Genomic DNA, 25,470 nt, shown 5'->3' on the forward strand with positions numbered 1-25,470 from the left:
GCTATGTCACCTTCGCCTGCGTCGGGATTGAGCAAGGGTGAAAGAGAGAGAGAAATCAATTCCACGAATTTTGGAGAATGTCAGAGTAAGGATATACCGAAAACTTTTGTTTCTCCATCATCATTCATCCTGTTCAGTGTGCCCATTGGTCTGGAGGCCTGGGGAGAAACTCGGGAAAGGAGGGATGGGAAACACCTTGGAGGAAAGTACTTTGACGCGCTTGTTGACCAAGCGTAAGCCAAAGGCCGCATGAAATAAAAAGTTATGTGCATGTTTTTGCCTAGTCTGGAAATGCATTGTATGTCTGTAGTAATGGAGACATCAGGGGATTTCTCTTAAATCCTGGTGATTCCATTTTTTTTTTCTAGTTATCAAAGGAAGTCTTTTAACTGCTTTATTGAGTTGTCAATGGCATTACCCAAAGATTAACCATTGAAATGGTTCCCTGTACAAGGACTTAAAAATGAAGAAAATGGCAGGTGATTTTTCTCAGCTCTATTTGATTTAACCTCACTCGAAGGAAAGTATTATTAGTATCAGGAAAATCTTATTTCTAATAAAATCTGTCTGAAGTGAAGAGGAGAACAAATCATTTTCTTGGAGTAATTTAGAAACATCAATGCTTCTATGAAGATAAGGTGTCAGAGATTTTATAATCCCCTTATATGTATGACTACTGATTTGTCACCAAAGTGATAGACTTGGGTAAATGGCATTTAGCAGGTGGAAGAGGAAACATATCTCATCGCTAAAGTACTAAAAGACTTTCTTTGTAATATGTCTGTGTGTCAGTGTTTGTGTTTCTCGGTGTGTCTAACGTCCATTGAGCATCTTCCTTATCTACAGAAAACTCTTGAAATAAATTGGCCATTTCTCACTGATTCCCAGAGCAAAATAAACACTTGTTTTCCTGTGGTCTAAACTCTTTGATAAGTTTGGGGATTTTTTGGCCACAACCTCCCATACCATGAACGCTTCTATCTTAATGAGCAGAAGAAGGCAGAAACTTGCTACGTTTGTTGTCCCTGTAGGATGGACAGATATCCTTGTGTTAAAGGATGCTGAGAAGGATGGGTCTGGGCTGGAGGCCTGTACAGATGCCCCTTTGTTATTCACAGAAAGGGCGCTCACTTAGCTGACCCAGAACCCCTGCCAAGGAACGCATCGCTGCCTGTAAGGCATCCCGTACATTTGGGTGATAATCCACCAGCTGAAGTGAACCAAATGTGGAGACACTTGGTTTAATTTATTGTTTCACAGAGTCTATTACAGCAAATCCCTTTACCCAGCTACTCAAACAGAAAGCAAATAGTGTTACCGTAGTGTGCTCAAGAAAATACTACTCTCAGATTGTGTTTGTGGGAATCCTGTGAGGTAGCTGAGCTCCTTGTTCCGTGGTGTTCTGCAGCTTAGCTTCAGCAATTACAATAACAAAAGGATTGGATCAAAAGCACATGTGTAAGGCTGGGGCATTAAGCAGCTCAAGCAAAAAATATTCAACCCAAACTCTTCACTTGTGTTTACCTGGGCATTTAGTTTCTTGGCATCTTCATTCACCCTTCATCTTAAGCTGTGGGTGAGTCACTAAAAATGGATAGCTCTTACGGACATGAAGTCTAAACCACCACCTTCTTCCCCCTGTCCCTATGTATGAAAGTGGAGAAGACAGGAATCTAATGCCCAGGCCTACATGCTCCTTTAGCCCAACAGGGCAGCATTTAAAAATCTCCTTTAGGTTGCAGTTCATTCTAATGTAATTGCAACTCATTTATATTCTCTTCAAATACAAACTTTGTCACTTTATAGGTCATAAAACACTATATGCATATATTAAAATATTAAATGGGAATTAAACAGAAATAACCCTTTTTATTATCTTAGTGAAGGAACAGACTAGTATATACAATAGTTTCTTATACAATAAACATTTCCTCCTGGAAATTACTTCTCTGTTTTTAAGATTTATTTTATTAATTTGAAAGGCAAAGTTAGAGAGAGAGCGAGCGAGCACTTCTATCCTCTGGCTCACTGACAACATGGCTGCAATGGCAGAGGCTGAGCTTGGCTAAGCCAGGAGCCTGGAATTCCATCCGGGTCTCTCACATGTGTGGCAGGAGCCCAAGCCCTTGCACTATCTTCAGCTGCTTTCTGAGGTGCATTATCAGGGAGCTGGATCAGAAGTGAAGCACCTGGGACTCGGCATTCCTATGGGATGCTGGGATTATAGGTGGTGGCTTAATCTGCACGATAACACTGGCCCCACTTGTCTCCCAATATATAAGATTTTTGAAGTTTCAAGTCCTAGATCATTAGGGAGTATTGAAAATAAAATCAAGTTACTGGATAATAAACAATACTTAATAATGTTGAGATAACATAGGCAAATCCTAGAGTAAAGCTGTTATTTTAACAATGAGAACCTTCTTATTATTATCACCATGGGCTTACATGATGTGCAAGTTTTGCTGTTTTTTGCTAATTATATTGAAATCATCATAAACTTGATAACTGGAAATTTTAGAGTGTTTGACAGTAAAAAAATTTTTTGGCAAAAAAACACGCTACCAAATCGATTTATTAGCATTGCTGATCTTGTTTATTTTAAGGAGGAAAAAAATGACTTAAAGATAAGTTGCAAACTCCTTTTAACCCAAGCTGTTGCCTTCCATCCTCTGGTTGCTAAGATGTCAGTTGACGTAATGGGACTTTGGCATCCTCAGAGCCCACTAGTGCTTCAGAGGGCCCCTGACTTAGCGTGAAGTCTTTTCCTGGACAGAGACACCCACTTTGTGGGGTTGGGCACATAACGATTTTAATTCATTTAATTCCCCCTTGCAACAGTACTGAGGAAGGTAGTTCCTGCTGACTTTGGCTTCGTTGGGGATAATGGCCTGGGGTGGACGAGGAATTACCCAATAGTGCTTAGTCCTTTGAAGCATTTAAGCACTCAGTGAGACTTCCTCTTGGTTTTATTTCACTCCTTGTCTTCTCTGATTTCACCTGTCCAGGTGATTTTGTTTCTGTACCTGGGATGCAAGCTTCTATCTGCGCAAGCCCCATCCTTGTCTTGTCTCGTTGTGTGCATGCTCCGGGTGCAACCCCTTCTATCAGTCGAGTAATCTTCCTGCCCTCTCCCCTCCCTGCAGTTCCAGATTACCAGGAACAGGACATCTTCCTCTGGAGAAAAGAAACTGGATTTGGATTTCGGATTCTGGGTGGAAATGAACCAGGGGAACCTGTGAGTCTTTTGTCTGCTTCTCTCCCCAGAGCTGTTTTCGAAGACTTCAAAGCAGATCAGTGGCAGTGACAGATCACTAAGATGCGGGCCTAGCTCGATGCTACACTGAGTCTGCCTTTCATCTGGGGCAGTGTGGGCTCTTCACTGACTTGTGTGGAAGCCGATCCTTTTTTAAAAAGTGTGTGTTAATGCTTATGAAAAGTGCAGTGACAGTGTTTGGAGACCCCCAGTGAGGAAAAGGAAAACCAAAAGAATAATAGAAAAAGGCATCACTCATAAAACAGTGGCCTGATTCTTGTCAGTCCTGCTCCATCTGCCAGCAGGAAGTGGCCGTGGAGTGTTGAGTAGCTGCTGCCTAGAGAGCTCCATGGGGCCGTATGGAAGATGAGAGAGAGCCAGACCCCTGTCTTTCCAAAGCGGAGAAGGAGTCCTGAGCAGGGATCGGGAGACCTTTCAGTCTCCCTGCACCACTGTTTCCGCAGCTTTAGAATAAATTTAGTCCAAGACCACAAGGTTCTTTTGAAAAGAACAAAGACAACTGAAGATAAGTACTTAGATTGTTGATTCTCTCCTGATAATGACAGCTATTACTCCTTGAGCACTTACTGTGTGCCAGGAACTGTACTAAAGGCGTTTAGTATACACATGCATTCTGTCCTCTCTCCGTCACATCCGGGAACTAATCCCCATTTTTTTCCAAACTGTTAAGACCATAAGAAAATAATTGTAGCATCATCATCTACTAGAAATGCAAGGCAGGCACAAATATTATAGCCCAGGGTTAGTGAATGGTGACTTTGACAGTCACTAAATATAAAGTCCACATTGCTTCCAGATGCTACAAGTCTACAGACTTGAGATGTCAAAGCAGATTTGGCTCCATCCACTCAACAGTACTTACAAGGACACTTTAAAGTTTGTGGGAAAATGAAATTAAAATGATAAGTTTATTTTGATGTGGAAAAAAATTAAAATCCACGCACAGCTTTTTCATGATCCACATTTTCTTCAAGGTTTGGTGTTGGACTTTATTAAGGAAAGTAGTATTAATATGATGATTTAGCAGAATTTTATGAAAGTGAAGTTCTTAGGCAGATAGGAAAGGAGAAAAGGTTTTACAAAGGAAGGGAAGTCACATGATTTACGAGAAAGCGTGAGTCCTGAGAAGACCACAGGATCCCAGCCAGAAAGAGTTATTCTTGCCACCACTTAAAAATTGTTGCAGTACCTGGCACAATGCCTTGTACCCAGTGCGTGCTCGGTATATGTTTGTGGCATGCATGCAGACATGAGTACATGAATTGAATTTTTCCGGGGGATGTCAAGGCCATCAGTGCAGTAGCAAACCACCAGGGCAGTGTTTCATCCATCATCTGATTACTCCACAGATTTATATCGGGCACATCGTACCACTGGGGGCTGCTGATACTGACGGCCGCCTGAGGTCTGGAGATGAATTAATCTGTGTGGATGGAACACCGGTCATTGGAAAATCACACCAGCTCGTGGTCCAGCTCATGCAACAAGCTGCCAAGCAGGGCCATGTCAATCTCACGGTGCGCCGTAAGGTGGTGTTTGCTGGTAGGTTTTTCTTTCAATCCTTCCAAGAGCACATTGTTTGTTGGTTTTGTTTGCAGCCTTGAGTGTCCATCTTGGCAAATATGATCAAACTCTGAACGTCCAGCCGGTGTGCTGCCCTCATCCCCACCAAAACGACTGTCGTTCTTAAGTACTTTTAATAACGTGCCATTTGCATCTATTGAGCACAGAATTCTAGAAGGCTGGTAGAACGTAGGTCACCTCTCTCCCATCTCCTTGCTGACCAGAACATAAGTACCCTCTTCATTCGATGATCATCCTCAATAAGCGAGGTCATGATCAATGTCAGATGAGTTGTAGCTTTAAGAGAACAAAACCTAGGTTTGTACAGCAAAATGGCTTTATGAAAAGTTAGCGATACTCTGTTGTTTTGCCTGTCCTATTTATTAAAGAAAGATTTTTCCTTCTGTACAAGCAGATTGTGGAGCTGGGCCCTTCTGTCTCCTGGAGACCTCCTTCCTGCAAGCATCAAACTCTAGTTCTCAAAATACTACAGACCCTTTTAGGATCACCTCAAATAGAGCCTTCCTCCCTCAGAAAATCTCCTTCCTCCGGCTGCTTGCAGATGTTAGCGTTCCTTCTTTGTCTTTCTTGTGATTCATGCTTTACTGCCTATCGGAGTCTACCATTTGAGACAGCTAATTGTACCAAGCATCCTTTTGGTGACTTACAGCTGCTTGGAAGCACACACCTTGATTGTTCATCTTGAAGGGTCCCTCAAAAAGTTTATGGAAAATGCATTATGAAAAAGCATGCATTTCCAGAGACTTTTGTACCACAATATGAATAAATTCATCTTCTAATTCATTGGCCCATGAACTTTTTGAAGGGCCTTCATATGCAGCCCCACCCAGACTCCTTTCAGACAGACCCCAGACTGCAGAAGAGGCAGGAGAAGTGTCCTATCTGTGAATTACTGCAGAAATATGAAAAAATATTATGGATTTTGCACAGCGTTGATATTAGTGAGATAAATACCTATCATATATATCTGTCTTGTTAAACAACAGGTATAATCAAGTCCTTAATACTTTTTTTTTGAGATTTTATTTATTTATTTTACAGGTAGAGTTACAGACAGAGAGGGAAAGACAGAGAAAGAGGTTTTCCATCTGCTGGTTCACTACCCAAATGGCCCCAACAGCCAGAGTTGGGCCAATCCAAGGCCAGGAGCCAGGAGCTTCTTCCGGATCTCCCACGTCCAAGCACTTGGACGATCTTCCACTGCCTTCCCAGGCCAGAGCAGAGAGCTGGATCAGAAGTGAAGTAGCTGAGACACGAACCTTACCCATTTGGGATGCAGGTGGAGGCTTAGCCTACTACACCACAGCGCCGGCCCCCAATACCTCGTATTTTAATACTGTAAAAGGCATGTTAAATCTATAAAGAGGGGATATGTTAAATGAAATCAGCTTTTCATAAAAGGGACAAGTACTGTGTAACTCCACTTCAGTGAGGTGGCGAAATCATAGAAGGGGACAAAGTCCTGGAGGGTGACAGTGATAAAGGCTGGACAAAGCAAGGATGTAGTTACGCCACTGAAGGGGGCACTTCAAGTTGGCTAAAATGGTAAACCTTACCGATAGTTTTATCTAATTAAAACAACCTGGGGCAGGTGTTTTGCCTAGCAGTGAAGCTGTTGCTTTGAACACCTGCATCCCACCATAAGTTCCTGGTTTCAGGCTAGGCTCCGCCTCCAATTCCAGCTGCCTATGAATACACTTCTTGGGAGGAAGCAGCTGATGGCTTAAGTGGTTGGGTGCCTGCCACCCATTTGCAGGACCCAGATAGTAGTCTAGGCTCCTGCCATCAGGCTGGCCGGCCCCACATGTTACAGGCATTCGTGGATTGAACAAGCAGATAGAAGATCTCTTCCTCTCTACCTTCCAAATAAAACTAAATGAATACAAAAATTGTGAAAGAACTCGTCATTCCTTTTTTTTTTTTTAATCTATGAAAGCAGCATTGGGGAATAAAGACAGTTTTATCCCAAATCTGGACATGACACAGATTTTGATTTTGGTGAGGTTGCTACTGTTTAATGTTTTGGCTTTTTAGCAGGATAAGCCAGCGGTGGTAACTGAATTCAGGAGGAGGCTGAGGTACCCTGTTTGGTATCCAGAGTAGATCTTGACATCTGGAGGCTAGGGAGAGAAGCCATGTACGCCCCTCACAGGTGTCACAGATCCCCCATAGGGTATCCACAAGGGCTCGGGCAGCTTAAGGACCCTGGCTTGGTGGAAAAGAGGAAGCTGAGCACCAAGGAGACTGGAGGTGATGACAACATGCCTGAGCAGGTGTGGCTGTGCCTCGGACAAGGATGGTGGTTAGCGTTGGTGCAGCCCGCACCTGCTTTTGGTATCCAGTTTCCTTTGTGCCATGTGGAAATAACTTGAGAGCTGATGTGGCCGCAGACTGGAGTCCCAGTGTGGCTGTTGACACCTAGCATGTTTTCAAGGACACATGATTTGGGACTGGTCTTTGGGGTTTCCTGGGGCTCAGTGGGTACTGAAAGGTTAGTATTTGTCAGGAGCTCCTGTTTTCAGTCCCTTGCGTCTCAGGTCTGTGAGGCCAGTTGCCACCTTCCTTCGCGTGGGGATGCCAGGTAGACTGAGACACGCATCTCTCTCTAACAGTCCCCAAAACAGAAAATGAGGTGCCCTCGCCAGCCTCATCTCATCACAGTAGCAACCAGCCCGCCTCGCTGACGGAGGAGAAGCGCACCCCGCAGGGCAGCCAGAACTCGCTCAACACGGTGAGCTCAGGCAGCGGCAGCACCAGCGGCATCGGCAGCGGCGGGGGCGGGGGCAGCGGCGTGGTGAGCACCGTGGTGCAGCCCTACGACGTGGAGATCAGGCGAGGCGAGAACGAGGGCTTCGGCTTCGTCATCGTGTCCTCGGTGAGCAGGCCCGAAGCAGGCACGACCTTCGGTGAGTGCTCACGATGATTTCCCCCAGGGCTTCCTACCACGCGGGGGTGGGGGGGGTGGTGTGTTCTCTCCAAAGGGAAAGTCAGTCGGCCAAACTCTGATTAGCACAAATGCTTTAATGCTTTTCGCTTTGGGTAATTAAAGTCGTAATTGGGGATGGAATTTGTTTGGTAGCTCTTTTGCCTTCTGAAGGTTGGAAACATTTTTAAAAACTATTTTCAGCTACTTTACTGAAAGATCACACACAACACACAGCCCCAAACATTCATGAGATTTGCATAGAATTTGAACAGCAGCTCCTTGTCAGTGGAGACCCAAATTTTTGCTGGAAGAAGACTTTTGAAAGGTCTTAGATGTGATGGCATGAATAGCAATGGCCTCAGAAGGCCTTAAGAGTTTATAAAAGACTCAGATGCTTATAAAATGCCTAGGAAAAGTAGAAGTAAAAGTGCTGCATGAGATACCCTGCTATCTGTTTTTATTTTAAATACTCTGTTTACTTTTACTTGATGAAGAATAGTTAAAAATCTGACTTCAGAGTGGTTTGATTTTCTTATCTCATCTGGATGTTGGGTACTTCAGCCAAGTGTGGCGAAACAGTGTTACCAGTAGAAGGTTCATACTCTGCTGGTTGCAGTAGCAAAGACACATAAGAGCCCAGATAATTCCGGAAGCTGGTCACCTGTGAACACATTTCCCACTAGCACGAATTATGGCTGCACACTTCAAAAAATGACTCACCCTCCCTGTTAGTTAGAAAGTCATCTGTCATCTCCCAGGCTAATTTGTTAATTGGCTTGGAATTTGATAGTAGAAGGGGAAGGGCATACGGACTTTGACAGTTGCCACAGCTCTGTCCCAGTATGGCCTCTGATGACTGTTGGCCTAGGTCACTTGTGGGCTAATATCAGCAAGGTCCTCTGTCCCTTTAGAAATCTGACCCCTTAGAACTCAACTTCACCTCCATTAAGCAACCAAGGTACATTGCTTCCTGCTACAGCTGTCTTGTCCCTAAGTTTTATTTGGGTAGGGGACAGTGACTCAGCCAGGTGTATGCATGTGTGGCTGCAGTAACAAATCCCCTTACTAACAGTGCTTCTGTGAACTCCATTAATAAAGTCATCGCAGCATGTTGTGGATGGATGACCTGACATTGATGGCTAGGAGGGTTTTGGTTTTGTTTTTCAATGAAGTTTGGAGAGTTGTCTGCTTGCTTTAAAAAGAAAGAGAAAGCGAGCAGGGGAGAAGAAATCATCAGTTTATTTCTTCAGATCTATCATTTGATTGATCTCCTGAACCCTGTGATGTTCTCAGTTATTTCAGAATTCTTAGTTTTACCTTCTAAAAAGAGATGGCAAATATGTCAAGTGTCAAGCTGTGGGTTACATAATGAATATTGGATGTTTTCACTCACAATTTGGTCTTTGATTGTTTTCCTTTGGCTCTTACAACAAACAAATTAAACTTACTTGCCCTAATACCTTGCATGAGACTTCTGAGCTATGCAGAGCTTGCCTTGTATCTGCTGCTTGCTACCTTTGTCTTGCCAGTTGCGCTTGGGGATGAGCTAAACTTAATCAAGCCCTTGAACTTGAGTATGGCAGCTTTCCACTACCTCTACCTGCTGAATTCCAAGTTTTCTTTTTAAAAATGCTTTGACCTTGACATCATATCCAGTGACGCAAAGTCAGGCCAGTTTGCAGAAATTCTAAGGAATTAAAGTGTATTTTCCTATACAGCTTACCCTCAAGGTCTAGACTTACCCTCAAGGTGGAAGAACCTATTTAGATTCTAGGTCTTCCATGTTAATTTTATTTTCCTTTCCAAAAGGTGGCTCAACTGCGTAACTGATTTCATGGTCCCCCAGATTGGCAAATTCTCAAAATAAGTGAACCTGCATGAACAGCTTTCAAACTCAGTGTATGGTCAGCTAGAAACTTAACGCCAGGCTGCAGAGCCAGTTGCCCACCACTCTCTAGAAGTTAACAATAGCATTGAGTGCCTCAGAGTGCTCACACAATCAGCCTTCCTCTTCAGATGCCCTTTTCCTGGTTTTTCTTAATGTGGGCATATGGTAACTGGTGATGAAAAGGACGATCATGAGAGGGAAAGGGTTGGGGAATTATTCGAACCTTACTGTGAATCAGGTACTTGATTTTCATCTTCCCTTAAGGTTATCTTTGCGAGGCAGGAGCAAGATTTCAGAGGTGATGAGAGCCAATCCAGCCCTACCTTGGAAGCACCCAGGATGGGCTGATTGAGCAAAGATCCTGAAAGGAAAAGTGAGGTTCAACGTTAGGTGTTCTCTTGGTGCATCTGTTGTCATGATGCCCTTTGCCTAAAGCTTTGGAGAGAAGGTACCAAGTGCCAGTGTTTGCCCATCAGGTGTTCGCAGATGGAATTTTCTGTGCTAGCCGACTCTCATGCCTCACCACAGAACCAGGGATTGTTTTTCTAAAGGGAAAAAGAACTAAACATTGGCAGAAGCTTGCACAACAGCTGGCAAAAATGAAGTGATGGGAACACACAATGAGTGAAGGCAGCCAGCCTCCCTCTGGGTTTCACATTGGCAGTCCCAAAATAAGCTGGCGCTGAGTTATTTAGGGGCTCTTGAGAGAATTTCCGAAGTTGCCAGATTTCCCAAATTTTGTAATTGCTGTGAAGAGAGAAGCTGGGGTTTTCCGTCCATGTTGAATCAGGAAAGACTGCAGCCGTGATGTCTGGTTTCGGGGACGCACTCCTTATTAGCCAGGAGTTCGCCAATGTTCGGACCATGGGCGCCGAGCTCTCCTTTGAATAACATTTGCTTAATGCTTTAATTAATTAACACTTAACCTTCTCTTTCCCTTTTCAACCCTTTTTCTCCTCCCTTCACTATATTCCCACGTAACTTTAAAAACAATTAAAACTCGATATCAAAGCAGGCAATGCATGTGTGGCTATGCCTCACAAAATAGGTCGGATTATTGAGGGGAGCCCCGCTGACCGCTGTGGCAAGCTGAAAGTAGGAGACCGGATCTTGGCAGTAAATGGATGTTCCATCACCAACAAATCCCATTCAGACATTGTCAACCTAATCAAGGAAGCAGGAAACACGGTTACCCTTCGCATCATTCCTGGGGATGGTAAAGTATACTAAAGCCTACCTTTTATCCCTCCCCCTCTCCCTCTCTCTCCCCCCCGCTTCTTCCCTTTCTCTTTGTGTGTGTGTCTCTCCAGGTCTCTCTCTCATTAGTGTTAATGTAATTGGATAGTGTTGACATAGAAGCAGCTCTACCCACTCCTCACTAAACATACCCATCAAACAAACATGAACCATTGTTACTAAACTATAGCTCACCTTCTTATTTAATTAATCCTCTAGTCCCATGACCCTTACTTACTGCGGATGCCAAAGTTGCATAAATTCTTCAGCTCTCTCCCATTTATTTTGGTTTTGATGTTCAATAGAATAGTTTCAGTGCAGGTAGGAAATATCACTTGATGTTCTCTCTAGAAATCAGATATGGATTTTTTTAAACAATAAGCTAAAATTGAGCTATATAATATGATGACATCACAAAACCTAGTTAATGGCAAGGCAGAGCCAATATTATGTTTTTTTTTCTTTTTTCTGAATGAATGAATTATAATAGTTTGTATTTAATAGGAGCGTCTTAGGGTTTATGCCTACTTGATTTGTTCCAAATGTATAGAGAAAGAATTAAATATATATATTTTCAATACATTTTGTCTGTTAATCCAGGTAGGTGCTCTTTTGCTTGAGTGGTTAATTCAGACTTGGGGTTCTTTTGCATTTGTGGAATTCTACCTCCCAGGGAACATTTGGCTTCATCTGCAGTGGGTGCCAATAACATCCAGTTGGTCAGACCACATCTTTTCCCATAGAAATGTTATGCAGCACAAAATAGCAATATTCATCCTCTTATTCAAATCTAATAAAAATGAAGCTATAAGTATTGATTCCTTGAAGAATTAAGCCCTGAATGTTGACCTTCATATTAAGATGACTTTGTCCTCGGGAGAAAAGTAATACTCGTCCCAAAGTGTTCACTTTTTTTCATTCTTGCTATAGATATTATAAAATAAAATTCTCAAAGTATGATTTCCTCAAGAGGAAAATGTGGTTTATATGGATACTGTGATAAAAAGTCTATGCTGAGGATCTGTAGAAGGAGAAGATCAGTGAAAGTTATTCAGCAAATGAATAATTTTGTATATTAGTTTTAAGAAAATGAGCCTTATAGTTCAAAATTGAGTGGTCTAATCAGGACTTTCCAGGAATTTACTTTCAGAATAAATATTTGAAAGTTGTTGATTTCAAGAACAAAAAACTTTGTCAAAAATAGCACACTGGTGGTGAAGGGAAAATGCATATTCTTGAATGGTGGTCTGCTTCTCCCTCCTCCTGCTAAGTTGTGGATAGGAACTTATGGTGTGTTCTGGGGCCCTTCCACCAACTCACCACTCCGGAAAGTTATTACCCTGTACAGAAGCAATTGCAAGATGAGAGACTATAGATTCCTAATGGAACAAATGAAGGAAATCAGAAAAATAAAGCAAGAACTGGTTGAGAGCGCCACATTTACTCTGTAAATTTAGATACATTTTTTCTATGTGCCATGGAGAGACTTCAAAAACAAAGTCAGAAGAACTGGGTCTGTTCTAGTCAGGAGCTTGAAATCGGGAGAGACATGAATATGCAAAAGCAGCTTATACTGAAGCGCTCGTGCGCGCACACGTGCACACGCGCACACACACACATTACATTTGACTTAATCAGGTATGATGGAAAATATTTATGAAAACTTGAACACCAGTTGGAAAACGGGCATATTTTTTTAACCTCTAGTACTTAAAAATATAAAATTCAGGTAGGCATCTCGTGTGCTGCCTTGGTTAGGACAAAGTGAACATGAAGTAGGTGTAATAAAGTGAAGGAGTGATTTTTTTTTTTTAAGGCAACACATGGTCTGCTGTGGTTGTGATCTCATTCAGACTTTTTCAGGAGATGGTTGTTGTGAAAATTAAACTCTCCACCAGTCACTTTATAACTGTCAGATGGCCGGTAAAGGGAATCAGGTCTGGCAAAGGGTGGACATGGGTTGCACATATTTTAAAAGGAGCTGAGAATTGCCATCTTGGAAATTGGAGTCGAGGCAGAGGAGTTAGATTGGTGGAGGGAAAATCTTGCTGAATCCGCTTCCATTCTGAAGATTTGTTGGATGTGTTTGCTTGTAGGATGAGAGGGAGGTGATCTCTGCATTAGGGACTTCCTGTTTCCTTTCAAACATTGATTATAATATTTACTTCATCGGGTCACTCGAAGATGATTTGTTTCATGATACCGACAAGGAGGCTAAAGTTCTTAGGCGGGTTTCTGAGGTCTTAGAACTCCACTGTGTCAGGTGCACTGCTCTTGGAAACCCCAGGCAGCACTTCAAGAAGGGGCCTGCTTGCATGGGCAGTGCTTGGAAATGTTCCTCTGAATCCACTTCTTTAGTCCATGCTGCCTAATTCTTTTTTTTTTTTTTCTTGTCAACAGTTGCCTCTTTTTTTTCTTCACTCAAGTCAGTCTTTGATTTCTTCACTCTACTTCTCCTGTTTCTCTTTTGCCTCTTCAACAAAAGCTCCAAAATATGGCTCCCATTTGCTTGGCGTTATTGTGCTATTAGAAGGCCAGCTTCCAGCAGATCTGGGACAGGCCGTGCTCAGGGGAGTCCTCACCCCTCTGTTTTTACTGTCTTTGGGGCCAAGGTGGGAGGTAGGGTGTGGCCAGAACCTTTTCTCCCATGAGGTACAGACAAGGGATATAAAAAATATAATAGCAGTACAGAAAGTCCCAGAGACAAGTGGAACTGACTGAATCTGAACTTGAAATTGACCATATCAGATCACACTCGACTTTGTATAGAAATGCCCTGTGTGTGCTGGGTGAGGTGAGTCTTAAATCAGAACAGCACCAGAGTGAGCCAGGCTAACATGGAACCAATCAGGCTGAATCAAGTTCAAGATAATTAAAATATTTATGAGCTTAAAAATGTATTATTTAAGTCGCAATCTTCAATTTGCACATTCTGGTTCAGAGTGTTTGCTTGTATAGGAGGAGAAACTTGGCAACAATTGCTGTTTCTTTGACAAACGCATAGAATGGTAAAAACTCTCCCAGAACTCTTCAAATATTTATAAGGATTCAAATTTTCCCTCAGATATTTATTACATGTATGTTTGTGCATTGAAATATACATGAAAAGAATGATCACATCCTTTGTTGATTTGCTTGGCTTTTTGTTGTTGATTCTTTAAGGAGGGGGCAGTGGCTAAGGATACAGCAGGAGAACAAAATTAGAATTGTGATCAATTGTCTGGGAGACAGGCTGAAATTCAAGACAGAAACTCCTGTCGCAAGAGCAAGGGCCCTGATTGAGAACAGGTGGTGACAGTGCCCTGCGAGCCAAGGATGTGCTCTCTTGACACCTGACTACTAGGGAAAGTTGGATACACATTTCCATGCCTGTGGGAGAGCTGCAGTAGGTGTAAAGTTGTACAGTTGCTTCATAAAGGACAGAGGGTACCTTCTGGAATTTGTCATGAAAATATCCAATCTGTCCATCTTGCCTCGGGGTTTTAAAAGTCAAACATATTGACACCCTTCCTAATGGACTGTGCTGCTGGGGGGCAGGGAGATTCATCCTCTTGTTTCAGGCCATTCTTTGTTGTTTGTTCTGTGATACAGGGCAAAATCTGCTTTGGGATAGAACTCTTTGATACTGGGTTGTGTCTCTGTATTTTCAAAGCTAAAGAGCATCGAAAAGCAGGATGGTTTAATTCCAAGTGAAGATTTTAGGTTCGTTAAAAATACTTAGAATTTTACTGATGTTATAAAAGCATCTTTGACATTTAAGGTATGCTGGATATTATTTTGGTGCTCTGAAGAATGCCCATCTAGCAGTCAGAGAGGGGTAGTTTGTATTTTAATCAATCTTCGATACTGCTTAGTGACCTTGGGGCTATCTATCTGTTGGAAAAGAAATATTACTTATACAGAATTCCCAGGTACACAGAATAAAAGTTAGCTGTCAGACAGGCTCTGGGACTAATTCTACTTGTTCTTGGGTGACCTTCGGCCTGTTATCTGTCTTTCTATGCCTCAGTGTCTCTACCTGTGGAGTGGAGCCATAATTGTACCTGAAATGAAGCAATATATATGATAATGAACTTTGGACAGGGCTTGTTTGGCACTGATCATTATAAAATGATCAAAAAATGGTAGCTGTTTAGATAAAAATAACAAAATGAGGACAATTCAGCAACTTCAGATATTTGCATAGGAAATGTTCATTTTAAAAATACTCAAAGTTAAGCTTCAACCCAGAAAAAAATTTCATGTCACTATAAATGGAATAAGGAGCAAACGAGCAATAGAAGGAAAATGAGTAAAGGAATTTGTTTTTTATCTCATCAAATCATGAATCAGCAGAAACAGAGTAATTTTCAAGAATGGGATCTGATGTGACTAGAAACTGGCTGCCAGCAAGACACGAGAACTTTAAAAGGAAAACCATTGCACTGTCCACTCATTATGATGGCTTCATAAGGAAACATTCTTTTTGACTTACTCTGATTTCTCCATGACCCAAATGATCTTGTCCATAGAGTCTTGTCCAGAGAGTCCATAGCATAGTTTCAGTGAAGTTTGTTAAAAGTCTAATCCCCGTGTGAATCAGAGTTCTGGAGAGTCACATTGACATGTTGTGCCCTCGGTCTGATTCCTGACAGGGTGGGCAGGCAGGCTCTATGAAATATCACCCAGGATCATCATTTGGGTCCTGCTGGCTAGCTGCCCCTTAACTGGGAGTGATACCCCTTCCAAGGCTCAGGAAAGAATTTTGTTAAGACAGCAGTCACAAAAGCGTACTTATATTGTGCTTGTAATGTTATAATCACAATCATCAGGACAAGCTACCAAATATGTGCCGGTCATGTTTTGAGCAGTTTTTGTGTGCCACGCACTATCCCAACCATATTCCTCTTGGTAATCTTTGCATCAGTGTGTTTTGATAATTCTGTTGTCCCCCAGGTACTGTGGAGATAGCTGAGGCTGCAAAAGTTCAAATCACTTTGCTGAAGTCCCAGACAGTAAATTGCAAGGACCTAGGGCACAAAGTCAGACAGACTGACTCCAGAATCTGACCTCATAACCATTATGCTCCACTGTGTCCCAGTGCTAAGCACTGCCTCCCCTCCTTGGAGGGTCACAAGGCATTTGGGCATAGTAAAAGCAGAGTAAAGCACAGACGCACAGAGACACTTGTTCTGTCTTTTCTATTGGGATGCCGTCTGTAGTTACACTCGCGAGGGTTTTCAGATTCTGTACCGCCAAGCTTGTAGAGATTAATGACGTTGCTTAGGACTGTGATTAGTGGAAAAGAAAGTCCATTTACATAGGAATCTAATCCTATTCATTACTTGAAGGTGGCTTTATGATTTATACAGCTGGTATTTACAAACTGTGGTTCTAACGAATGCGAGTTTTAAAATTAATCTTTCATGAGTGATATTAGATGAGATCTGTCAGGAGTTCCATATTTTCATCTGTGCTTCATTAAAAGTAGCAGGGAAGAAAGTGGATATTGTGTGTGTGCTTAACAAGACGTTAGCACACTTCCGATCTGAATATCTGCATGAGGACATCCAGCAGACTCACTAAATGCTGCTGATAAATTGCAGGAAACATTAGCAGAGGAATTCTGGAAAATAAGTCTAGGGTGGTGTAGTGTTTTGATGGGGCTGCCAATTTTCAGTGGCAAGGGAGGAGGGAGAGACACCTACCTTGGCCATGATCTTAAAGCAGCAGCGTATTCTTTATTTAGCAAACACTTCATTTCATTTTGGGCGAAGTCTGGTTGGGATCCTTGAAGTATACACAGCCCAGCACACCACATTTAGAATGGTTCATGTTTTAAGCTCCTGACGGTTTAGAAATTGGAGTCCAGTCATTTGACATGGGGCTAGGGAAGTCAGACTTGCTGTTCCGATGCAGGGCTTCTGCACGCCTCCCAGTTGGGCCAGGTCTAATTCAGGGTCTTCATTGCTGTGTGTTCTCGCTGTCCCTGCAGAGTCGTCAAATGCCACCTTGCTGACCAACGCGGAGAAGATCGCCACCATCACCACCACGCACACCCCTTCCCAGCAAGGGGCCCAGGAGACAAGGTCAGCTGTGGCTTTGGTTTCCTTCTGGTTGAAAGGGGAGATGTGGTCCCCAGCGTGACCAACCATGCCCTTGCCTTGCTCTCAGTTTTCCCCATCCATTTCTCTCTCCTCAGCAGGAATACCACCAAACCAAAGCAGGAATCTCAGTTTGAGTTCAAAGCACCCCAGGCAACACAGGTGAGAGCTGTCTCCCCTTTTATCTCTGCATACTTAGCACATTTCCTTCTAACTTCCTGAAGGTGTTTTTACAAGTTGTTTTGTAAAAGGTGTCCTTAATGTAAAGTAAATAACCTCTGGGGAGGTGAGTTACTAAATACATGCTCTCATTTCGTTGTCTAGGAAATGTTTATTTTACTAGCTTTGAAAAACATTCCTAAATATCCTTTTTGAGGGAAAAAAAATTACAAAATGAAGAGCCACTCCAAGGATTGACAATCAAAGCAAGAGTAAAACTGCTAATATCTACTCATGCTTTTCATAAATATATTTCTGCCAAGAAAATGTCTTTCTGATAAGGGGTTTCTCAGGCTTGTGAATTTCACGCAACACCCTAAAATAAGAGTGTGCGTGTAAGAGCAGGTGGAACAAAATTGAGAAGCATGGGGTGATGTAAAGTTCAACAGGTTCCTGTTTTGCTAGCTACCCTGGGAGCGTTCAGTGATCTGTCTGCCATTCTCTTTTACCAATACAGGAACTCCTCCCTATATGTGTAGAGGTAGTTGGTATCTACATGGGCACTGCTCGCCTTTATCTGGTATGGGTCAGGGGCATTGAACTTCCTGCAGCCAGTGAGACTTTACCATGCCTTGGAGTCTTCCTGCCCCAAATGCATATAGCACCCCCAATGATTACATCTTAATACATATGTGTTGTAATGAATCCATGTGTCCGTGTAGGCATGCTCATGTTTTCAAATTCTTGCTCTCCACCTTCTGAGATGAATGACTAAGATTAATAGGCAATTAAGAAGCACCATGGAGGGAACAGAGATTATACCTTTTTACCAAGTCAACGTAATAGGGAATGCTTTGGAAGAGATGTGGGTGTTCTCCCAGAATGACTGAATTTAATTTCTTTAAACAGGAGCAAGATTTTTACACTGTGGAACTGGAAAGAGGAGCCAAAGGGTTTGGCTTTAGTCTTCGAGGGGGCCGGGAGTATAACATGGACCTGTATGTTCTGCGCTTAGCAGAGGACGGTCCTGCTGAAAGGTGTGGCAAGATGAGGGTAAGTAGGGGTTGGAGTCTGGAGTCGATGTCAACAGATCTCCTGCAGGGACCTGTGGACAAACATGGCCACAAGGCTTACAGTCATGGGAATTATTTTCTGCAGCTTTCAAGATTCTTAACTGCCACCATGTCCTGTATTTCTCCCTAAAACATAGTTGCAGCTCCTGACGTTCAGTGATTCCTTTAAACTCTTTGGGATTAAACGAAGGATCCAAACAACTTAAAACATATTAAAGTCGATATGTTCTGAATCCCATTTCCATAGTCCCTGTGCGTACTCCCATGAGGCAAGCGTTTCACAATTCCTGGATATCCCAGGATGCTCACAGAGCAGGAAGCCACATGGCCTAGAATATTCTGGACCAGGAGCTCCGTTTTCTTCCAGCTGCCTCAGTCTAGCCTGAGAGAGAATGAGTTGGCTCTTAGCACAGGGCCAGTGACTCCATGGTGTTAATATTCAGGGTTGCTTGGAAGTAATCAAAGCTGCAAATTTTAATTACACAAATGCCAAAAGTTACTGTGCTCTGTCTGATACATGTTACTGTGGATGAGTGTGTCAGTCTCCTGGGCAGATGAGATGATTGGGAGAAGATGAATTATATACTCATTATAGGTAAGTCACCTACACGTGGAAGCCATTGGCGACCAACTAAAAGGAATCAAGACAGCTAGGTCAGGAGGGACCCAAGTGAATAAAATTAGTGCCCCAAGAGAAAAAATACTGAGTAATTGTGAATGCTTAATGCTGTACTTGTACTTCAGGTGCAATTTTAATTTTTAAGCTTCTTCAGACTGATTTTTTTTGCTTTTAAAGATTTATTTATTTATTTGAAAGTCAGAATTACAGAGAGAGAAAGAAAGAGCGAGAGATGGGGGTAGGTGGAGAAATCTTCCATCCGTTGGTTCACTCCCCAAGTGTCCACAAGAGCCAGAGCTGGGCCAATCTGAAGCCAGAAGCCAGGAGCTTCTTCCTATGGGTCGTCTTTGAGGGTATGGGGGCCAAGGACTTGGGCCATCTTCTGCTGCTTTCCCAGGCACATTAGCAGGGAGCTGGATTGGAATGAGCAGCCGGGACTTGAACCAACATCCATATGGAATGCTATGCCACAGCACCAGCACCAGACTGAAATTTTTTTAATGTTTATTTATTTTCATTTTATTTGAAAGGCATTGAGGCAGAGAGAGAGTGTGTGTGTGAGTTGAAAAGAGATCTCCCGTTTGCTGGTACACTTACCAAATGCCCACATTAGCCAGGACTGGGCCAGTCCAAAGCTAGGAATGCGTGACTCAATCCAGGTCTCCCACATTGGTGTCAAACACTCAAGTGCTTGAGCCCTCTCCTGCTGCTTCTCAGGATGCAGACTTCCAGAAAGCTGGATCAGAAGAGGAGTAGGCAGGACTCAAACCAGGCTCTGCTGTATGGGAGGCGAGCATCTCAAGTGGCAAATTATCCATTGACCCAAATGCCGAGAAACTTCACATGTGCAACTCTGCAGACACTCTCTGTAACCCTGTCCTTCTTAGTTTACTTTTGAAGGCTTCATTGTTTAGAAATGATTAATTAAATGATTGGCCATTGGTGATCAACTTAGCCTTTAGCCCCTCACCTCTCCCTGGAGGTTGGATGTGGGACTGAGAGGTTTTTTTGTTTTGTTTTGTTTTTTGGTTGTTTTTTTTTTTTTTTTTTTTTTTTGACAGGCAGAGTGGACAGTGAGAGAGAGACAGAGAGAAAGGTCTTCCTTTTGCCGTTGGTTCACCCTCCAATGGCCGCCGCGGCCGGCGCGCTGCGGCTGATGCACCGCGCTGATCCAATGGCAGGAGCCAGGTGCTTTTCCTGGTCTCCCATGGGGTGCAGGGCCCAAGCACCTGGGCCATCCTCCACTGTACTCCCTGGCCACAGCAGAGGGCTGCTGGCGCCCCAACCGGGACTAGAACCTGGTGTGCCGGCGCCGCTAGGCGGAGGATTAGCCTAGTGAGCCGCGGCGCCGGCCGGGACTGAGAGTTCTAAACCATGTCCTGAAGCCACCCAGGGGCTTGGCACATTAGCATTCAGAAAGACACTGGAACTTTGAAGATTCCAAGGATTCTAGGAGTTGCAGGGCGGGAAACTAGATGAAGACCGAATTGATTTTTCACAGTGTCACTGTTCACCCTGTCTTAGAACATGGTTCCCTTACATCAAAAAGACATACAGCTGAAGACAATTCCACATAATTAGAGTCCCATTCAGTCATTAGTCTTATCCGTCATCATTTTGAATGAATATGTCTTCCAGTGTGAAGCCACTCAGCTTTGCTTACTTCCATTCAGTCTTGTCAGGTTCCCCATGTAGGAGAGGTCTCAGAAAATGTGTAACTTTGTCCTTTCAGGCATCTGATATAACTGAGCTAAAAGACAGTGTCATCTCTTGCTCTGAACCTGTCTCCTTGGCTTGTAATAGTTTTTTTTGAAGTTTCAGATTGAATGAAATATGATTGTCATGGTATTTTCCATAAAGACATAGAGTTCACACATCACATTTATGTGTGTTGTTCAGTTGGATCATTGCAGTTTTTTTTTTTTTTTTAGATTTATTTATTTATTTGAAAGAGTTACACAGAGAGAGGAGAGGCAGAGAGAGAGAGAGAGAGAGGGAGAGAGAGGGAGAGAGAGGGAGAGGTCTCCCATCTGCTGGTTCATTCCCCAGATGGCCGCAATGGCCGGAGCTATGCCATTCCAAAGCCAGGAGCCAGAAGCCTCCTCCAGGTCTCCCACATGGGTGCAGGGGCCCAAGCACCTGGGCCATCCTCCACCGCTTTCCCAGGCTATAGCAGAGAGCTGGATCGGAAGTGGAACAGCCGAGGCACGAACCAGTGCCCATACGGGATGGCAGCACTGCATATGGTAGCTTTACCTGCTACACCACAGCGCTGGGCCCAATCATTGCAGTTTGGTAGACGTGGGTGTCTGCAAGTGAGGATATGGACTCCAGGAAGTTAAAGGACTTGCACAAGATGACTTTACTGACAAGTGGTAGGATTCCAATTCAAGGCTTTAGCCCCCAAAGCCAGTGCTTTTCCCTTTTCCTTAAATAAGGGCCATGCGAGCCGCGATCGGGCCTTTCTTGGTTCCCCCTCATTTCCAGTGCCTACAGAAGGGACTGACACGTAGTAAATGCTGTTTGAAGTGAGGCATCCCAGACCCGGGTCTGTCGAGAAGGCCATCAGAGGAACGGGTGTTTCTAAGGTCACTCACATGGTTGTCAGCAGGATTTAGTGTCTTTTGGGCTGGTGGCTGCAGCCTCCCATTATTTTACTATGGCACTCCACAGGGTGACTCAGAACGTCATTCAGAGACAACAAGGGAGATGGGATCCAGGGCTGTTTGAACTGACGTCATGTTTGCCATATTCCAGTTAGTAGAAGCAAGTCACTAGATCTGGTTCACATTCAGAGGCAGGACATGGCTCACAATGTGAGCAGCCGGGAGGCCAGGATCAGTGGAGCCGCCCTACAGCAGCTTACTGCAACCTCTTTCCCTCAGGAGCTAACGTTCCCCTTACTGCTTTGCATTTTTTCTTTAACATTTCACATTCTGTAGCACAACTGTTTTTGCCTCATTAGGCAATTCTTAATTGTCTTTCCATATTAGAATGTCACCTGGGCAAGCGTTGGTTGGTTGGTTGGTTGGTTTTTTACCATTACAGCCTAGCAATAGAAAATTGTCTGATGTATGTTTAATAAAAGTGAAAGACGTTTAGGAGCAGGCTTCGTGGTGAGCGACTGCTAGGGACGTCTACATCCCCTCTTGGACTGTTGATTCAAGTCCTGGCTACTTTGTGCTCCTGATCCAGCTTTCTGCTAGTTTGACTAGTCGGCAGTAGAAGATGGCCCAAGTACTTGTGTCCCTGCCATCCATGTGGAAGACCCCGTTACGGTTCTTGGCTCCTTGCTTCGGCCTGACCCAGCCCTAGCCATTGCAGCCATTTGGAAAGAGAACTGGTGGATGGAGGGAGGGATTCTTGCTCTGTCCCTCTCCTCTCTATTACTCCACCTTTCAAAAAAAAAAAAAAAAACTTATTTAAAATAGTTGAACTCAAGGCCAGCGCTGTGGTGTAGTGGATGGGGCCGCTACCTGCAGTGCCAGCATCCCATATAGGCACTGGTTTGAGTCCCAGCTGCTCCTCCTCCAATCCAGCTCTCTACTGTGGCCTGGAAAAGCAGTAGAAGATGGCCCAAGTCCTTGGGCCCCTGTACCCACGTGGGAGACCTGGAGGAAGCTCTTGACTCCTGGCTTTGGATCGGCACAGCTCCAGCCATTGCGGCTAGTTGGGGAGTAAACCAGCAGATGGAGGACCTCTCTCTCTCTCTCTCCCTGCCTCCCTTCCTCCCCTCTCTCTCTGTAACTTTGACCTTCAAATAAATAAATAAATCTTAAAAAAAAAAGTTGAACTCATGAAGTCCCTGAATAGCCGGTAGAAACCTCCTGCAGCTTTGTCACTTTGTTCTCTCTCGCTTGGCAGATCGGTGATGAAATTTTAGAGATCAATGGCGAGACCACCAAAAACATGAAGCATTCTCGGGCGATAGAACTGATTAAGAATGGTGGCCGCAGAGTTCGCCTGTTTCTGAAGCGGGGAGACGGCTCGGTACCAGAATATGGTGGGTCAAACTATGAAAACCTTCCTTCCTTCCCTGGCATGACTCCATGAATTTGTCTCCAGAACGGCAGCAGGAAAGGCTTTTTTGTTTCCCCCTGTTCACCAGTGTCTTACCAGCCTCTCGCACCATGTGATTATTTGCCTCGCTTGTTCTGAAATCTACACACATGTCATCCTTTTGCTTGCTTCTGTGGACTGGGGCATGGCCTAAGACAAGATCCGTAGAGCCCCGTTTCTGATAATCAGAGAGAACATTTTGTCTAGTCCGACCAAGAGCCAAGGAATGTTTGTTTGAACTGTGCCAAACTGTTTCTCAGCTCCAATTGTTAGCACAAAATGACTATCCTCCTTTGACGAAGCAGGAAAGCAGGTTTCCCGAGTGGTATGTTGAGGCACAATTTTTTTTTTTATTTTTATTTTTGGTTCCTTGATGTCGTAAGAGGCGTGAAATACTGAGCTGAGTTGGGTGCTCTGCCCATCTCCCTTCTGCTCTGTCTACAATGATTCTCCATCCCCCTTGCTGGTCCCTTACCCCCCAGTAAGACCACTGGAGCCCACTCCTGTCAAACACAAAAACTGTTGATACATTTAGCCATATGTTCCTAAATGATAAAGGATGAAATCAATTCCCAGTGCTTGTCATGAGGGAAACATGTCACTATACCTTTCCTATGAGGAAAGCCAGGTTGTACGTAGAGTTCTTCCTTTGTCATATCTTTAGACATGATTTGAGTAGACAGCAATGATATAGCTTAGTATCCTGAGGGCAAAATATTGTATATTGTAATAATCATGTCCTATTTATTTGAAATGCTTGTTTAAATTTACTAAAAGGAAGCTATGCCCTAGATGTAGGGCTTTTTTTTCCCAACCAAAGGTCTACAAAAGTTTCTATAGAAACTGTGATTGAATGGTCCCCATATACATTGGTCCCCTTTATTAGGGATTTATCTGTGATCCCCCTCTTGGCTGGAAGTCCTTCTGCACAATTCCCGCTGCATTTGGGACTGGAGGAGACCCTTCATTCAGATGCAGCTCCCCACATGTTGGACATTTATTTGTACAGGTGCAAAATATAGGGGGTCCCAGGTGGTGGGGGGTGGAGTGTGGTGAGTATCAGACAAGACCCCTTTAGATACATATGGCCAGCCCCAGAAGTATTTTTGACAACATGAAGATGCCATGGCTGTGCACTGTACTAAACTTTTGACCGTCTGGTGTATTGATGCCACTGAAACTGTGTAACACTGTGTCCCTTTTCTGTCTCCTACGCTTCTGTTGGATGTGATATTTCATTTGAGAGTCATCGTCAGTAACCTGTGTACCTTCTCAAAACCTATGTCTGTTGCACTGAGGATGAAAATCCAACACTAACAAATGTTCTTTGGGCTAAAAATAAAGATCGTTTAAATACACGGTTTTCCAAGAAGGGTCGAACTTGCCAGGGTTGTGCTGCTGTAATGTCTCCATGTGTCATTTGGACTGAAATCTCTCTAATTCTATCGATTAGAGTCGCAAATGGGTTATAATATGTTAAGTTCCAATATTTTTCTGACATGATTGGAACCTGCTTCTCTGTGAGGCTATTTTTGTAATGAGTTTTTTGTACTTAATTTAACTGCCGCGGTCTTGGGGTGGGGGGAGGAAGGGGAGGGGAGGGACCGAGGGGCCTTTGTTCTTTGGTTGTTTATTGTTAATGCTCTCCTATGCCAGCCTGTCATTGTTCCAGTTGTTTCAAAACAAAACAAAAAAAAAGGATGCATCTACTGTCCGGGTACTCGAGTCACCTGATGGCTGTGTAAAAATGTCACTGTCCCCAATTGCGGTCTCTGCAGCCTTATTTGAGTGTTGCCTTAGACTGTCTGACTGGACAAATAAACTCTCTTTGCCCTATGTTAACAAATGCAGATTTTTTTTTGTTCTTTCCTTTTTGTTATAGGGAATCTAAATGTTCAACTTCTTCTCTTTCTCTCTTTCTCTTTCTCTCTGACTGTTCTTGGTGCTGGGCCCTCCTCCTACAGCGATGATACCTCCTAATATCGCTGCATGTATGAGAAATGAAAAGCTCGGGGAGGCTTGCTTCTACCTTATGGGCCATAATCAAACTACGGTTTGTAGCTCAATCAATACTAGGTGTTTCTGTGCTGTGGCCTAATTTCCTCATTGCTTCTGCTTAGCTCTATTTTGATATGTTTGGCAATTCATTCTGAGCACCCCGCGTTCTTGGAATTGTAAGTACACCGCTGACCCTGTGGAAGTCTTGCTATGCCTTGTCTTACAAGTAGACAGAAGAATCCCACCTTAGATTTAGGATAGCGAAGGAGGCACCTTCCCTCACCCAGATCTGTGGTTTTTGTCCAGAACCTGTCTGTGTTTTTGTTCTAGTCGTCCACCCAGCATTTAGAAAGAATGAACCTTACGTGAACACAGAGTCCTCAAACCAGGTAGTAGGGCTTGCTGGTAGCTAGCGCTAGGTGAGATTTCCTGGGGGTCCAGCTCTCGCTTGGCCCACTACAGCCCGCGAGCCCAGTCCTATGCACAGCCCATTTTTGTAAACAGATTTTTCTTGGCTCGTAGCTGCACTTGTTTGTTTTATGTGCGGCCTCGGTTTTTTGCACCACAG

General features: G+C 43.6%; 1 protein-coding gene across 40 annotated transcripts in view; it reads left to right on the plus strand.

Moving 5' to 3' along the window:
• MAGI1 (membrane associated guanylate kinase, WW and PDZ domain containing 1) overlaps window positions 1–25,470 on the plus strand; it is a 688,074-nt gene that overhangs the window by 657,780 nt on the left and 4,824 nt on the right. For 10 of the 40 annotated variants that reach the window (XM_008260889.5, XM_008260890.5, XM_017343936.4 and 7 more), the window contains 9 exons: window positions 2–85; window positions 3,147–3,238; window positions 4,627–4,819; window positions 7,474–7,767; window positions 10,688–10,891; window positions 16,886–16,979; window positions 17,093–17,156; window positions 18,063–18,206; window positions 22,710–22,848. In XM_008260889.5, coding sequence (XP_008259111.4) covers window positions 2–85; window positions 3,147–3,238; window positions 4,627–4,819; window positions 7,474–7,767; window positions 10,688–10,891; window positions 16,886–16,979; window positions 17,093–17,156; window positions 18,063–18,206; window positions 22,710–22,848 — 1,308 coding nt within the window. Of the gene's footprint in view, window position 1; window positions 86–3,146; window positions 3,239–4,626; window positions 4,820–7,473; window positions 7,768–10,687; window positions 10,892–16,885; window positions 16,980–17,092; window positions 17,157–18,062; window positions 18,207–22,709; window positions 22,849–24,868; window positions 24,958–25,470 lie in introns of all 40 variants that reach the window. The other 30 variants (XM_008260891.5, XM_002713293.6, XM_051852230.3 and 27 more) reach the window with 19 other exon arrangements.

The sequence above is a fragment of the Oryctolagus cuniculus genome, chromosome 10 (assembly GCF_051225735.1).
Source record: "Oryctolagus cuniculus isolate XC-2025 breed Fujian yellow rabbit chromosome 10, ASM5122573v1, whole genome shotgun sequence".
NCBI lineage: Eukaryota > Metazoa > Chordata > Mammalia > Lagomorpha > Leporidae > Oryctolagus > Oryctolagus cuniculus.